This window comes from Caretta caretta, chromosome 7, assembly GCF_965140235.1.
Source record: "Caretta caretta isolate rCarCar2 chromosome 7, rCarCar1.hap1, whole genome shotgun sequence".
Taxonomy (NCBI): domain Eukaryota; kingdom Metazoa; phylum Chordata; order Testudines; family Cheloniidae; genus Caretta; species Caretta caretta.
The window spans coordinates 53,128,533-53,144,907 of record NC_134212.1 but is presented as its reverse complement, the minus strand read 5'-3'; the positions used below and the strand labels follow the sequence as shown (position 1 = coordinate 53,144,907).

The following is a 16,375-nucleotide window of genomic DNA, read 5'->3' as shown; positions in this document are numbered from 1 at the left end:
GGAGCTGCACTTAAGTGGCCAGAGATGAGCAATGTTCTGTGTAAATCACTTCCCAGTAGGTGATAGATTATGTAAGGGATAGTACTCTACTCAAGCTCCCTCTCTTCTCTCACGGCTCCTCTCACAATCTCAGAAATGGTGCTGCTGGTAGAATGACCCCCTGAGATATGGTGAGCTATGCTGGCATCTTTAGCATTGACATCATTCAGTTTCAGAGTTAATATAGGAATTAGATGAATGAAAGACATTCCATACATTTCTAAGATCTGTTGTTTCTGTCTGGCTGCAGACTGACGGGGCAGTCCAAATCTGGGAACATTCCAAAAGGTTTCTTCACAGCCATAAGAGCTAGAAATATTTTCTTTTAATGTAAGCGTAAGTGCTGCAGAGACTGATGGGGGCCATCAGCAAAATGCTGATAGATATGGCACGCTGGCAAGTACTAGTTAATATGACTTGCCAGGAAGGGAAAGGAAGTGTGACTCGACATTTGGTCTCGGTCTAGGGAGAGCAATGGAGCAGGCAGGGAAAAGATGACTGAGAGACTCTTTCTCCAGTTGTGGGCTCAGTCCTGCATTCCTTACTCAAGAGGCTTTTGTCTTTACATCAGCTTATCCATGTTTTAGGGGATAAGGCAGTGAGGGAGTTCTGTGCCCTGTGCCCACTGTGTCACCCGCAACTTTGGGAACAAGCCTATATTTTTGCCATCAGAGCTCACCACATGGTGCTGCCAACACAGAAAGCAAGCCATTATCCAGTACACTAGTTCATTCAGTCTCAATGCTTAGACCTAAGCCATCTTGTTCGTATGAATTGAATGTCATTACAAGAAATGTGGGTTATCTTTTTTTCTCTCTGTTTCTGCTCTTCAGCTACATCCCTTTGGAAGTATAAGGGCCCCAGTCCTTCTTTTGGAGTCCCAAACCACTGCCACAATAGAAATAATGACTGATGATCTATGTTCTTCGCTCGTCTGCAAAATGTTTCTTTTCTCCTTGGCCTACACCTCTTAATTTTTGTCTCTCTCTGTGAAATATTTGAGGGCACAATGTGTGTGGAAGATGCTACTCAGAATAGAGGCCAAATTATACAACTCATTGGGGCTCGCATGAGTAAGTGCCATGGAATTGAGCCCCTCCTGTCTTGTCTAGACTTTCAACAGTCTCCAGATTTTATGGGCAAACATATATGGAAAATTGTGCCTGTCGAGAATCATTTTTATTCCTTGCTTTGAGAAAAGCCAGAATCTTGATACAGTACTAGCACTGAGCTTGAAATAAAAATGCAGGATCAAATCATAAGGTGATGTAAACCGGCAAAGCACTATTTTTTCAACCTAGTTACACCTTTGGGTGATACGGCCGGTAATTTTTACAAGAAGGGCTTGAATAAAGTCAAGGCTTTTGATGTAACACAGTATAATAATATATAAAATGTTGTGGTAAATTGAAGAGTTACCACCGTCCTGAGCTAGATCTAGTTCCAGCTAACTCTACACAAGGGCTGTTAAACTAAAAGAATTCCTGTAAAACGCACATTTGTATTGGATGCCACTTATTTTATGGGGCAGCATCAGAAATACAATGTATAATTTTATACAATGATTATACCCCTAAGGTCTATAATGGAAACAGAGCAGCGGGCTGTACCGTGACCTTGCTAAGTTTATATTATGGAGGAGGAATGACTGAATTTTGAGAACCGTGTCAGTATATTTATGGCTGCATCTGTAACTTTCACTCCATGCATCTGAAGAAGTGAGGTTTTTACCCATGAAAGCTTATGCTCAAATAAATCTGTTAGTCTTTGCCGGACTCCTTGTTGTTTTCATAGAAAGAAAAACACTGCACTGCCAAATGTACTTTGCTCTTTTAGTCAAACTAGTGGTATTGAACATTGCTCATTTATGACCATATCTGTAGAGGCGGCTAGTAAATATACTGACATATTTTTTCAAACAGTCAATCCCTGGTAATAGCCAGATCACTCCTGTATTAGCACCTCCACACAGTAAATGTGGCCAACCCTCATTGCAAATCTTTTGATATTTGGCATCTCTCTTAAAGCTACAGCTCCGGCTTCCATTAAAAAAACCAAAAGTTTCTAGCTGTCATTGCTCTAAGCTGTGAAATCTAAAGACTGACAAAAGCCAGCAGGCCAAGCCCACCCATGATTATTCCTTTCAGATCTCATGATTTCGGGACCACCTGACTGGTGCCTTTAGCGCAGCCTGGGGCGGGCCAGCTGTGCTCGGCGCTGTGCAGCACGGGCTGGGCTCTCAGCGCTCAGCTGGCCCAGCGATGGTGCTCAGGCACCGGCTGGGGTCGGCTGGGGCCACCCCCGGCAGCAGGCAGCGCCCTTCTCCCCGGCGCCGGGGGCCGGGCGGGGCGTGAGCCCGCCCAGAGGCGGGGCGGCCGGTTCCTGTGGAGCAGAGTCCCGACTCGGCCCGAGCAGGAGCAGCCGCCGCCGCCGCCGGAATGAGCAGCCACCGCGTCGCCCTGCAGGGCCCGGGGCCCTGGGGCTTCCGCCTGGTGGGGGGCAAGGACTTCGAGCAGCCGCTCACCATCTCCCGGGTAGGGACCCGCTCCGCCCGCCACCCTCCCGGTCACTGGGCTGCAGGGGGCAGGTGTGTGGGGTGGGGCAGGGGGGGCTGCCCGGAGTGAGGTACAGAGAGGGGTATTGGGGGGCTGTGGGTGTGCGGGTGGGTGGTGCAAGAGAGGGGTTTGGGGGCTGGTGCAGAGAGGGGGCATCGGGGAGCTTCCCTTGTACTTGGGGGATTGGTGCTGTGGGGGGGCTAGTGCAGAGAGGGGCCCCTGTGGGTACTTGGAGGATTGGGGCAGAGAGGGGGTGTTGGGGGGGCTGTAGGTATGAGGGGTGCTGTTGCAGAGAGGGAGCCTCGGGAAGGCTGCCCCTGTGGGTACTTGGGGGTGTGTGCAGACAGGGGTGTTGGGGTGCTGCAGGGTATGGTGCTTCATGCTCTGGGATTGTTCGTGGAATGGTCCCTGGCTGCTGCCGGGGGAGAAAAGATCTGGGCAACAATCTGGTCTGCAGACCTCTCCAGTCCCCACCCCACCTATTGCAATGACTGGAAAGCCCCTAATTCCACAGGAAAAGGCTCTGGGAGTTCTGCTCCTTTGCCCACCTGGGAATGTGTTCCCCTCTCTCACATGCCAGATTTGTCCTGGAGCTATTGGAATCCACCCCTGTGCTATCTCCAAACCAGAGTTGTCAAGTCTGACTCCAACAATCCTTTAGCAGGAGGGAGCTAAATTCCCTTCCTTTTATGCATTGATTATCTACTCTAACAATGAAGGAAACTTAGCAAAGTAAAAAGAAAAGGAGGACTTGTGGCACCTTAGAGACTAACCAATTTATTTGAGCATAAACTTTCGTGAGCTACAGCTCACTTCATGGGATGCATACTGTGGAAAGTACAGAAGATCTTTTTATAGACAAAAGATTTTCTCTCCCCCCACCCCACTCTCCTGCTGGTAATAGCTTATCTAAAGTGATCACTCTCCTTACAATGTGTATGATAATCAAGATGGGCCATTTCCAGCACAAATCCAGGGTTTAACAAGAATGTCTGGGGGGGGGGGGGGGGGTAGGAAAAAACAAGGGGAAATAGGTAACCTTGCGTAATGACTTAGCCACTCCCAGTCTCTATTCAAGCCTAAGTTAATTGTATCCAATTTGCAAATGAATTCCAATTCAAGTGTCTCTCCCTGGAATCTGGTTTTGAAGTTTTTTTGTTGTAATATCGCAACTTTCATGTCTGTAATCGCGTGACCAGAGAGATTGAAGTGTTTTCCGACTGGTTTATGAATGGTGTTTTCCGACTGGTTTATGAATGTTATAATTCTTGACATCTGATTTGTGTCCATTTATTCTTTTACGTAGAGACTGTCCAGTTTGACCAATGTACATGGCAGAGAGGCATTGCTGGCACATGATGGCATACATCACGTTGGTGGATGTGCAGGTGAACAAGCCTCTGATAGTGTGGCTGATGTTATTAGGCCCTGTGATGGTGTCCCCTGAAGAGATATGTGGGCACAGTTGGCAACGGGCTTTCTTGCAAGGACAGGTTCCTGGGTTAGTGGTTCTGTTGTGTGGTATGTGGTTGCTGATGAGTATTTGCTTCAGGTTGTGGGGCTGTCTGTAGGCAAGGACTGGCCTGTCTCCCAAGATTTGTGAGAGTGTTGGGTCATCCTTCAGGATAGGTTGTAGATCCTTAATAATGCGTTGGCGGGATTTTAGTTGGGGGCTGAAGGTGACGGCTAGTGGCGTTCTGTTATTTTCTTTGTTAGGCCTGTCCTGTAGTAGGTGATTTCTGGGTACTCCTCTGGCTCTATCAATCTGTTTCTTCACTTCCGCAGGTGGGTATTGTAGTTGTAAGAATGCTTGATAGAGATCTTGTAGGTGTTTGTCTCTGTCTGAAGGGTTGGAGCAAATGCGGTTGTATCGCAGAGCTTGGCTGTAGACAGTGGATCGTGTGGTGTGGTCAGGGTGAAAGCTGGAGGCATGTAGGTAGGAATAGTGGTCAGTAGGTTTCCGGTATAGGGTGATGTTTATGTGACCATCGTTTATTAGCACTGTAGTGTCCAGGATGTGGATCTCTTGTGTGGACTGGTCCAGGCTGAGGTTGATGGTGGGATGGAAATTGTTGAAATTATGGTGGAATTCCTCAAGGGCTTCTTTTCCATGAGTCCAGATGATGAAGATGTCATCAATATAGCGCAAGTAGAGTAGGGGCGTTAGGGGACGAGAGCTGAGGAAGCGTTGTCCTAAGTCAGCCATAAAAATGTTGGCATACTGTGGGGCCATGCGGGTACCCATAGCAGTGCCGCTGATTTGAAGGTATACATTGTCCCCAAATGTAAAATAGTTATGGGTAAGGACAAAGTCAGAAAGTTCAGCCACCAGGTTAGCCGTGACATTATCGGGGATAGTGCTCTTGACGGCTTGTAGTCCATCTTTGTGTGGATTATCATACACATTGTAAGGAGAGTGATCACTTTAGATAAGCTATTACCAGCAGGAGAGTGGGGTGGGGGGAGAGAAAACCTTTTGTAGTGGTAAACACCCATTTTTTCATGTTTTGTGTGTATAAAAAGATCTTCTATACTTTCCACAGTATGCATCCGATGAAGTGAGCTGTAGCTCACAAAAGCTTATGCTCAAATAAATTGGTTAGTCTCTAAGGTGCCACAAGTACTCCTTTTCTTTTTGCAAATACAGACTAACACGGCTGTTACTCTGAAACTTAGCAAAGTAGGCTGACTTGGTGATAGGCTTCTCAGGGCTGATGGCGAATTAGTGGGAGAGTGTGCGTGCACACATGTAGGTGAGCTATTGATTATTTTATAGCACTCTCAAGTGTTATACCTGCTACATCCTTTCACACACACCAAAAAAAGGTGGTTCCCAAAGAGTTCATGACCTAAACATGGGCTGGCTAGAGAAGTGAGGCTAGGACACAGGCCGGGAAAATAGGGGTCAGGACAACCACAGGCTGAGAGATGTATGTCTCTCAGTGGCTCAAGTTGTAGTATTCGGGGTTTTGGTTCTTGATTTTCTTGTAAAACAGAGAAGTAGAAGTGGGTCTTGCGAGCGGTGTGAGTAAAGTGCAGGGGTGGAGGTTTGGCCAGTGTGGAAAGGTATAAAATGTTTGTGTTGAAGATGTATCCAGGCTGGTGTAATTAGTGGGGAAATGGAGGAGGAGATACAGGCAGGGATTGCATAATGTAAAACCTTGAAAATCTGGCTTGATGCCCTAGTTGAACACCTGCCACTGAGCCAAACTACCTTTTGTTTTAGTCTGTTTCTGAAAATAACTTTTAGAAGTTTTAAGATCCAAATAAAAAGAGTAGCATTGAAAATGGCTAATCATTTGTAAGGGGCATAGTATAACTTTCCTTTTCAGGTAAAGTTGTGAACACTTTCCAAAACTGGAAATGTTACTGAAAATGCAAAAAAACAACTAACAAAAAAAAGCTCTTCATGAAGAGCAATCTGCCTTTTTTCATCTGAGTGGGTTGTTGATTCTGAAGCCTGATGATGCCACCATTCAGGGCTTGGAAAATGTACTTGCGTTAGAGAACTAAATCTCCTAGCCAGCGGTTGATATTTTGGGAGGTGCAGGAAGGGGACAGAGGAAGATGTGATTTTAAGACTTGCTCTGTGCAGGGCTGGATAATATGGTGGTAAAATCGGCAGGGTCCTGTCTACACTAGTGATATCACCAATGGAGCTACACTTATCACCAAAGTATCTGAGAGCCATGTACACATTAATGTGGCTCCAGCTCCCTGTGAAGTAGGAAGTATTATCCCCTTTTTACAATGGGGAAACCGAGGCACTGATCGGTTAAGTTGCACAGAAGGCCTGTGGCAATGCCAGGAACTGAACTCTGCACTTTCAGTTCAGTACTATAACTAAAAGATTTGTCTTCCATGTCTCTCTTGCCACCTTGGAATATTTCATTAAAGCTTTTTCACAAGGACTCGCTTCCCCTGCCTGGCATGTAGCATTACCCACTGGAGTTGCTAGCCTTTTGGGTACTGGGTTATTGAACAATTACACAAGCATCTTCAATAGCAGAAATGTATTAAAACTTTGTTCTTAAAAGGAAAATTAGACTGGCAATTCTAAGTGGCTCACGGACTGAGACTCTTGCTTGCCAGTATTTTAGATCTCCTGTGCCAACTCCTTTGTAATGTCAGTAACTAATCTTTGATTGTAGACTGAGAGAACCAGTTGTCATTAATGCTGCTGTACTTTAGGTTTTACAGTCTGCTCGAAGGGCAGCATTTCAGTAGCTCTCCAGCACTGAGAGAGAAATTTACCAGCACTGCTTTTACACATTGTGGCAAATGGTCGACGCTATTATGGTGGGGTCCCGCACTTTTCCTTCGTGTGATGGGTCAGGGCCTAAGTTCCCTCTAAGGTGCATGCCTGTGGGGCCATGCAGAAGGCCACCAAGGACTGCGCACTTAACTACCCCAGCTCCAGGGCTGTGGCACAGTGGGGAGAGGCACCTCTGTCTCAGCCCCAGCACCTATTCTTGGGCTTCCTGCCCTCTCTGCCTTTGGGCAGGATTTCTCTTGGTCCTCTGCTCCTGGGGAGTCCTTCTGCTCTGCTTGAGCAGGGCTTCTCTTCCCCTGGTACTCTGATCCTCTCCTCAACAGCAGTACTCCTCTAAACTTTCCCTTCTCCTGTCTGACTGAAACAGGGTTTTTTTAATTAGGTCTCTGGCTGGGCCTTAATTGGCGCCAGGTGCTCTAATTAGCCTGTAGTAACCTCTCCTCAGTCCACAGGGAATAAGGCTTTGATCATCCTCCCATGGATCAGCCTCCTGCTGCCCTCTGGCCATGTTGCCCAGCATGAAGAATATTCTGTTTTGCAAAAGCTGCTAAGAGCCTCTCCATGTGCCCATTCTAAGCTCCCCTTTAGAGAAACCGGCTGGATACTGGGGATTTGGTGTAGGAAAAGTTTTGACAGACTCATTGATCTCCAGATTTTTAGGTGTTTAAGTCACAATGGTTTCTCAGCCTACATTCTCTAGTCTAGAGCACCTGCATATACCTAGAACTAGGGTGAGGTCCTTGCACACACCAGCAGGTCCTTCCATCCCTCTCTTCCCCCACAAGCTCCTTGTGTGTACCCCCAGCCCCCTGTATTGCTGGGCTGCTCCCTCATGCCAAAGTCCTTTGTTCTTCCCCTCCATTCCCCCCTCTGCCACATCACAAGGGGCCTGTTCCACTCCCCAGTCCCTCCTCCCCACCATGCCAGGGGCTCTGTGTCTCTCTCTGGTGCCTCCCCTGTGAAATGTACCTTTCTTTCTCACTGGACTGGAAGGGAAGGGCTGATGCATTGTTGTCCCCTCCCCCACCATGAAGCAGGCATTGATGCCACAGCACACTAGGAGGGAGGAAGGAATGAAACCTCCTCGTGCCTCTCCCTGACTCCCCCTGCTGGCTAAGCATTTGTCCCACAGCTCTGGGTGTGTCCCCCCTCCCTTCCCCTTTTTGGCTTTCCATTGTGTCCCAAATCTGTAGGGTTCTGCCCTCTGATGTCTCCAACATACCCTGGAAGTATGGTAAGCTGCAGTGTTCATCTTGGCAGACAGGAGGAGAAATGCCATCAAGTTAACTGGAGGCCTCACAAGCTTGGTCAACAATGAGACGGTCCCTGCCCCAAAAAGCTCACAATCCAAATAATGTGAGTGTGTGTGTGAGAGAGCAAGAGTGGTGGGTTTATTTTACACACAATCTTTAAAACTTTCCCACAATCCTGCCCAGAACCGTGCCTGGGCAGTGTGTTGATGACTTTGTGCTGTCTGCCAATCTGAAGACCAGGAGCTCAAACTTCCAACCCTAGCTGAGTAAATAAGATGCCTCACAGGAGCCACGGAGCGTCCAGTACTGTGCCAGCACCACAGTGGAACTGCTTGGGCTCCTGCTGCTGCCAAAAGCATTATCTCCTGTATTGTGCATTCATATTGTTTAAAAATTAGCATAAGCCCTGGGTGAATAACATTCCAGAACGTGAACTGATAGTACAGCTTGTGATGCATGTGAACTGTAACTTCTGATTCATGCTAACTCCCCCTGAGCTTTCCTGCTCTTTTTTGGGGAGGTTTTATAATCCCATTTTTCCTATTTTTTGAAAACGTTTTTGTCCCCCTTAAAGTGTTGTCTGAAAGACTCACACAAACAAATCTGACTGACTGTTTCAGTTTCATCATTTTCTTTGGACAAAGTGCTGTCAAATGCACAAAGATAAAGTACAGATTTTTTTTCTCTCTCTAATTTATTTCATTTGCAGTACTAATGAATACCTAGCTCTTACTTAGACCTTTTCATTGGTACAGCTCAAAGTGCTTTACAAAGGAGGCAAGCACCATTACCCCATTTTATAGTAATCTTGGGTGTTTCTTACAACAATCAGAGGTAAAAAGATTTTAGGCAGAAGTTTAAGTTGCCACTTTAGATTTTTACTCCTCTTCATCAGTCTCATTTGTCAGTGCTGATGAATGTATTGTAGCTGGGTGGGTTAACAGTGGTATTAATAAATGCAGACTCGTGTGTGCAAGACTGATTTCTAGCGCTGGGTAGACTGAAAAACCCTCTTGTGGGTTTTATTTTTTCTTTTGGTCAAACAAATGCTGGTCATTGGAAGCCCTCTGTTCAGTTTTCTCACATATCTCTGCTGTTTTAAATTCATCCCCAAGACCTCAAGTCATAAAGCTTTCTCTCTTTTTTGTTTATACTTAGGCACATGAGGACTTTTAGGCTCATGCTTTCTCCCCTTAAGTTCAGTAGAAAATCTTCCACTGATAGCCACTCGACCCCACCGCCCCATAAGTAGGATCTGGGCCCTTTGTTCTTTTGATTGTACATACATCCGACATTGGGGGGGGCTGAGTCATGATGGTTTTCTGTTAGCGTAACTCCATTTCCCCCCTTTGTGGTCATCTTTTTGAGCGAAGCTCTCTGGGCATAGCACTCCCGTTGCCTTCCATGAGCATTACCCAGGTGGAATGCTCATAGGGTCAGACCTAAAGACACAAATTTCCTCTTGCCTTGCCATTCTCTCTAAGTACAGTGTTGGAATGCTTCATTAGCTGCATTTATCCTCACAACAACATGCCTTGAGGTAGGGCAGGGTTAACTCCGGTTTGCAGTTGGGAAGCAGAGGCATAGGGTATACTAAAAAAAAAGAAAAGGAGTACTTGTGGCACCTTAGCGACTAACAAATTTATTTAAGCATAAACTTTCATGAGCTACAGCTCACTTCATTGGATGTATGCAGTGGAAAATACAGTAGGGGGGTTTTATATACACAGAGGACATGAAACAATGGGTGTTACCATACACAGTGTAACAAGAGTGATCAGGTAAGGTGAGCTATTACCAGCGGAGGGGAGGGGGGAACCTTTTGTAGAGGTAATCAAGGTGGGCCATTTCCAGTAGTTGACAAGAACATGTGAGGAACGGGCCGGGGGTGGAATAAACGTGGGGAAATAGTTTACTTTGTGTAATGACCCATCCACTCCCAGTCTCTATTCAAGCCTAATTTAATGGTGTCCAGTTTGCAAATTAATTCCAATTCAGCAGTCTCTCGTTGGAGTCTGTTTTTGAAGTTTTTTTGTTATATTGCCACTTTTAGGTCTGTAATCGAGTGACCAGAGAGATTAAAGTGTTCTCTGACTGGTTTTTGAATGTTATAATTCTTGACATCTGATTTGTGTCCATTTATTCTTTTACATAGAGACTGTGCAGTTTGGCCAATGTACATGGCAGAGGGGCATTGCTGGACATGATGGCATATACCACATTGGTAGATGTACAGGTGAACGAGCCTCTGATAGTGTGGCTGATGCGATTAGCCCCTATGATGGTGTGCCCTGAATAGATATGTGGACACAGTTGGCAACGGGCTTTGTTGCAAGGATAGGTTCCTGGGTTAGTGGTTCTGTTGTGTGGTGTGTGGTTGCTGGTGAGTATTTGCTTCAGGTTGTGGGGCTGTCTGTAGGCAAGGACTGGCCTGTCTCCCAAGATTTGTGAGAGTGTTGGGTCATCCTTCAGGATAGATTGTAGATCCCTGATGATGCGTTGGAGAGGTTTTAGTTGGGGGCTGAAGGTGACGGCTAGTGGCGTTCTGTTATTTTCTTTGTTGGGCCTGTCCTGTAGTAGGTGACTTCTGCGTGTTCTTCTGGCTCTATCAGTCTGTTTCTTTACTTCAACAGATGGGTATTGTAGTTGTAAGAATGCTTGATAGAGATCTTGTAGGTGTTTGTTTCTATCTGAGGGGTTGGAGCAAATGCGGTTGTATTGTAGAGCTTGGCTGTAGACAATGGATCGTGTGGTGTGATCTGGGTGAAAGCTGGAGGCATGTAGGTAGGAATAGCAGTCAGTAGGTTTCTGGTATAAGGTGGTGTTTATGTGACCATCGTTTATTAGCACTGTAGTGTTCAGGAAGTGGATCTCTTGTGTGGACTGGTCCAGGCTGAGGTTGATGGTGGGATGGAAATTGTTGAAATCATGGTGGAATTCCTCAAAGGCTTCTTTTCCATGAGTCCAGATGATGAAGATGTCATCAATATAGCGAAGTAGAGTAGGGGCATTAGGGGACGAGAGCTGAGGAAGCGTTGTCCTAAGTCAGCCATAAAAATGTTGGCATACTGTGGCGGTATGCGGGTACCCATAGCAGTGCCGCTGATTTGAAGGTATACCTTGTCCCCAAATGTGAAATAGTTATGGGTGAGGACAAAGTTCAGCCACCAGGTTAGCCGTGACATTATCGGGGATAGTGTTCCTGACGGCTTGTAGTCCATCTTTGTGTGGAGTGTTGGTGTAGAGGGCTTCTACATCCATAGTGGCCAGGAGGGTGTTTTCAGGAAGATCACCGATGGATTGTAGTTTCCTCAGGAAGTCAATGGTGTCTCGAAGATAGCTAGGAGTGCTGATAGCGTAGGGCCTGAGGAGGGAGTCTATGTAGCCAGATAGTCCTCCTGTCACTAAGTGACTGGTCCAAAGAAGTCTGTGGCTGAGCTGGGAACTGAGTCCAAGGCTCTTGAGTTCAGTGTCTGACCCACTAGAGCATCCTTTTCTGAATGTTGGGTAAGAGCAGCTTTCACTGACCCCAGCACAATGGCTTTGATGACTTATTTTATTTTAGATGAGAGACAAAGGAGAGTCTATGTTATTTCCACTGCTCCTCTAATCTCTTTTTAGCACTCCCCCACCCCCCGCCCCAGTTTTACTTATGTTTGAAACTGCTTCAAGCTCAAACATGTCACATGTCTTCTGAGCCCAAACCTGTCCTGCTGCCAAGATTGATTAAACTTGAAGAAGTTGTACTGTATGTAAGAGAGCAGTATGGTTGCTCAGAGCTCCAGTATGAAACTGGAGAAAAGCCTGTTGAGAGTTTTTGGGTTAAGTTTAGAGGCAAGAGCAACAAAGATGATGTCGTGGTGGGCGTCTGCTATAGACCACTGGATCAGAAGAATGAGGGAGATGAGGCTTTCTTCTGACAACTAACAGAAGTTTCCAGATCACAGGCCCTGGTTCTCATGGGGGACTTCAATCACCCTGATATCTGCTGGGAGAGCAATACAGCAGTACACAGACAATCCAGGAAGTTTTTGGAGAGTGTTGGGTACAACTTCTTGGTGCAAGTGCTGGAGGAACCAACTAGGGGCCATGTCATAAATATAAAGGGAAGGGTAAACCCCTTTGAAATCCCTCCTGGCCAGGGGAAAGCTCCTCTCACCTGTAAAGGGTTAAGAAGCTAAAGGTAACCTCGCTGGCACCTGACCAAAATGACCAATGAGGAGACAAGATACTTTCAAAAGCTGGGAGGAGGGAGAGAAACAAAGGGTCTGTGTCTGTCTTTATGCTGGTCTTTACCGGGGATAGACCAGGAATGGAGTCTTAGAACTTTTAGTAAGTAATCTAGCTAGGTATGTGTTAGATTATGATTTCTTTAAATGGCTGAGAAAAGAATTGTGCTGAATAGAATAACTATTTCTGTCTGTGTATCTTTTTTGTAACTTAAGGTTTTGCCTAGAGGGGTTCTCTATGTTTTTAATCTAATTACCCTGTAAGATATCTACCGTCCTGATTTCACAGGGGGGATTTCTTTATTTCTATTTACTTCTTTTTTTATTAAAAGTCTTCTTGTAAGAAACTGAATGCTTTTTCATTGTTCTCAGATCCAAGGGTTTGGGTCTGTGGTCACCTATGCAAATTGGTGAGGCTTTTTATCCAACATTTCCCAGGAAAGGGGGGGTGCAAGTGTTGGGAGGATTGTTCATTGTTCTTAAGATCCAAGGGTCTGGGTCTGTAGTCACCTAGGCAAATTGGTGAGGCTTTTTACCAAACCTTGTCCGGGAAGTGGGGTGCAAGGTTTTGGGAAGTATTTTGGGGGGAAGGACGCGTCCAAACAGCTCTTCCCCAGTAACCAGTATTAGTTTGGTGGTGGTAGCGGCCAGTCCAAGGACAACGGGTGGAATATTTTGTACCTTGGGGAAGTTTTGACCTAAGCTGGTAAAGATAAGCTTAGGAGGTTTTTCATGCAGGTCCACACATCTGTACCCTAGAGTTCAGAGTGGGGGAGGAACCTTGACAGGCCATGCTTCTATTGACCTGCTGCTCATAAAAAGGGAAGAATTGGTAGGGGAAGTAGAAGTGGGTGGCAACCTGGGCATAAGTGACCATGAGATGGTCGAGTTCAGGATCCAGACAAAAGGAAGAAAGGAGAGCAGCAGAATACGGACTCTGGACTTCAGAAAAGCAGACTTCGACTCCCTCAGGGAACGGAGGGGAAAAGGAGTTTAGGAGAGCAGGTTGTGTTTTAAAGAAGCCTTATCAAGGACACAGGAACAAACCATCTCGATGTGCGGAAAGAGTAGCAAATATGGCAGATGACCAGCTTGGTTTAACAGAGAAATCTTCGGTGAGCTTAAACACAAAAAGGAAGTTTATAAGAAGTGGAAACTTGGACAGATGACTAGGGAGGAGTATAAAAATATTGCTCGAGCATGCAGGGGTGTAATCAGGAAGCCCAAAGCGCAATTGGAGTTGTAGCTAGCAAGGAATGTGAAGGGTAACAAGAAGGGTTTCTACAGGTATGTTAGGAAGAAGAAGAAGAAGGTCAGGGAAAGTGTAGAATCCTAACTGAATGGGGGAGGTAACAGAGTGACCTATAATGTGGAAAAAGCTGAAGTACTCAATGCTTTTTTTGCCTTGGTCCTTACAGAAAAGGTCAACTCCCAGACTGCTGCACTGGGCAGCACAATATGGGGAGGAGGTGAGCAGCCCTCAGTGGTGAAAGAACAGATTAAGGACTATTTAGAAAAACTGGACATACACAAGTCCATAGGGCCGGATGCAGTGCATCTAAAGGTGCTTAGTGAGTTGGCTGATGTGATTGCAGAGCAATTGGCCATTATCTTTGAAAACTTGTGGCGATCCGGGGAGGTCCCGGATGATTGGGAAAAGGCAAATAAAGTGCCATTCTTTTTAAAAGAGAGGAAGGAGAATCGGGGGAACTACAGACCAGACAGCCTCACCTCAGTCCCTGGAAAAATCATGGAGCAGGTCCTAAAGGAATGCATTTTGAAGCACTTGGAGGAGAGGAAGGTGATCAGGAACAGCCAACATGGATTCACCAAGGGCAAGTCATGCCTGACCAACCTGATTGCCTTCTATGATGAGATAACTGACTTTGTGGATATGGGGAAAGCAGTGGATGTGATATACCTTGACTTTATGAAAGCTTTTGATACAGTCTCCCACAGTATTCTTGCCAGCAAGTTAAAAAAGTATGGATTGGATGAATGGACTATAAGGTGGATAGAAAGCTGGCTAGATTTTCGGGCTCAACGGATAGTGATCAACGGCTCGATGTCTAGCTGGCTTCCAGTATCAAGCAAAGTGTCCCAGGGGTCTCTCCTGGAGCCGGTTTTGTTCCAGATCTTTATTAATGATCTGGATGATAGGATGGCTTGCACCCTCAACAAGTTTGTGGATGACACTATGCTGTGGGGAGAGGTAGAGATGCTGGAGGGTAGGGATAGGGTCCAGAGTGACCTAGACAAATTGGAGGTTTGGGCCAAAAGAAATTTGGTGAGATTCAACAAGTCCTGCACCTAGGATGGAAGAATCCCTTGCACTGCTAGAGACTGGTTAAGCGGCAGTTCTGCAGAAAAGGACCTGGGGATTACAGTGGACAAGAATCGTAGAATATCAGAGTTCAAAGGGACCTCAGGAGGTCATCTATTCCAGCCCTCTGCTCAAAGTAGGACCAGTCCCCAACTATATCAGGCTGGATATGCATCAACAGTGTGTCCTTGTTGCCAAGAAGGCTAACGGCATATTGGGCTGTATTACTAGTAGCAGGGGGTTGGACTGGATGACCTCCTGAGAACTCTTCCAATCCTCATCTTCTATGATTCTAAATCAGCTGGACCATTGTTGTGATGTTGGAGCAGAGCAAGAGGATTTCTCAAGCACTCTCTTTGACACTGTCATGTGAATGTAACTGTCCTTTGAAAGGGGATGCCTCGCAGACGCTGCTGAGTATGGATTTATTTTCAAAAGAACTTAAGGTTGTAGGGCTTGAGGGGAATAAGGGAATTTTTTCAAGTTTTTATTACAAATAAACTATTTTGTATGGACATGTGTAATATATAGTAGATCAAATCCTGCTTGATTTACTCACGTGAGTAACATTATGGGGCCAAGTCCTGTTTACTGTACTCTTCTAATGATGTGCTGTGGATTGTTGTGATGGATCTTATCACAAATCCTCTCCATGCTGCTGATTGACATGCTACAGGTTTATGGCTTTGTTGGCTGTTCTGTGGCTGGTTTGTTCCTAGTTTAAACTCCTGTGAGATTAGTGGATCTGGGAAAGGGAATTAAGCAACTGTTGAATGAAGGAGAAGTACAGTTAGACCCACTTTATCTGTAAAGTGCATATGTGTAACAGACTGCATTTAATCATCTCCTAACATGGGAGAGGTAGACTTCTATTCCTTTATGTTGCCATTTTATGCAGATCGTCCTGACGGAGCTGCTCATCATGCCAAGAACAGATTTGTGTGGGATTGCTCCACAAGCCTGTGTTTTGAATCTCATTTTTTGGTGTTCCCTGCCAATTGGTTGTGCTCATCTTAGAAAGGATTGACTGACACAAAATAGAGGCAGAGGGGGATTTGGCTCTACAATGAGTCATAGCAAAAAAAATCTCTCCACACTATGTATCTACACGTAACTTTGGAGCTGTCTGTGAAAATCCCCCAAAGCAGTTGAATTTATAGGAATACATGTTGGTGTGCCATCCTTTTTTCCCGAATGAAAAAGCAGCCATGTGGCAGCCCAGTTTCAGGTGTGTATTAAGATCTATTTGTGGCACCTTAGAGACTAACTCTAAGGTGCCACAAATGCTCCTTTTCTTTTTGCGAATACAGACTAACATGGCTGCTACTCTGAAACCTATTAAGATCTATGCAATTGTAAATTATGCGCATTGTTAATTAAGCAACTGTTGAATGAAAGAGAAGTGAAATTCAGGAGCAATGAATTCAGTCTGACACACAGTCTATTAATTAAGTTTAAAACAATAGGGAGACTAGGATTTAAAGCAAAATAAGGTCTGAGTTTTCTGTAATCAGATACCTGTATAAAGTTTAAACACAGTCCTCCAAGCCCACTAAGTGGTTCATTCAGATCTTTTCTGTAAACTGTTAATTTTTAGGGGTTACAACTTGGATTTTATTGTTTAAAGTCAGACCTGGGGCCAAATCTTGTTTACCCAACTCAATGGAACAAATAGTCCCATTAAAATCCATGTAAACAGTGTG

At 45.5% G+C, this 16,375-nt stretch overlaps 1 protein-coding gene across 4 annotated transcripts in view; it reads left to right on the top strand.

Annotated features, from left to right (window-relative positions):
• Positions 1-2,413: 2,413 nt before the first annotated feature.
• Positions 2,414-16,375, top strand: part of PDLIM1 (PDZ and LIM domain 1) — an 89,275-nt gene continuing 75,313 nt past the window's right edge. For 2 of the 4 annotated variants that reach the window (XM_048858278.2, XM_048858277.2), the window contains exon 1: positions 2,417-2,573. In XM_048858278.2, the coding sequence (XP_048714235.1) occupies positions 2,478-2,573 (96 nt within the window). In that variant the 5' untranslated portion in view covers positions 2,417-2,477. Of the gene's footprint in view, positions 2,574-16,375 lie in introns of all 4 variants that reach the window. The other 2 variants (XM_048858276.2, XM_048858279.2) reach the window with 2 other exon arrangements.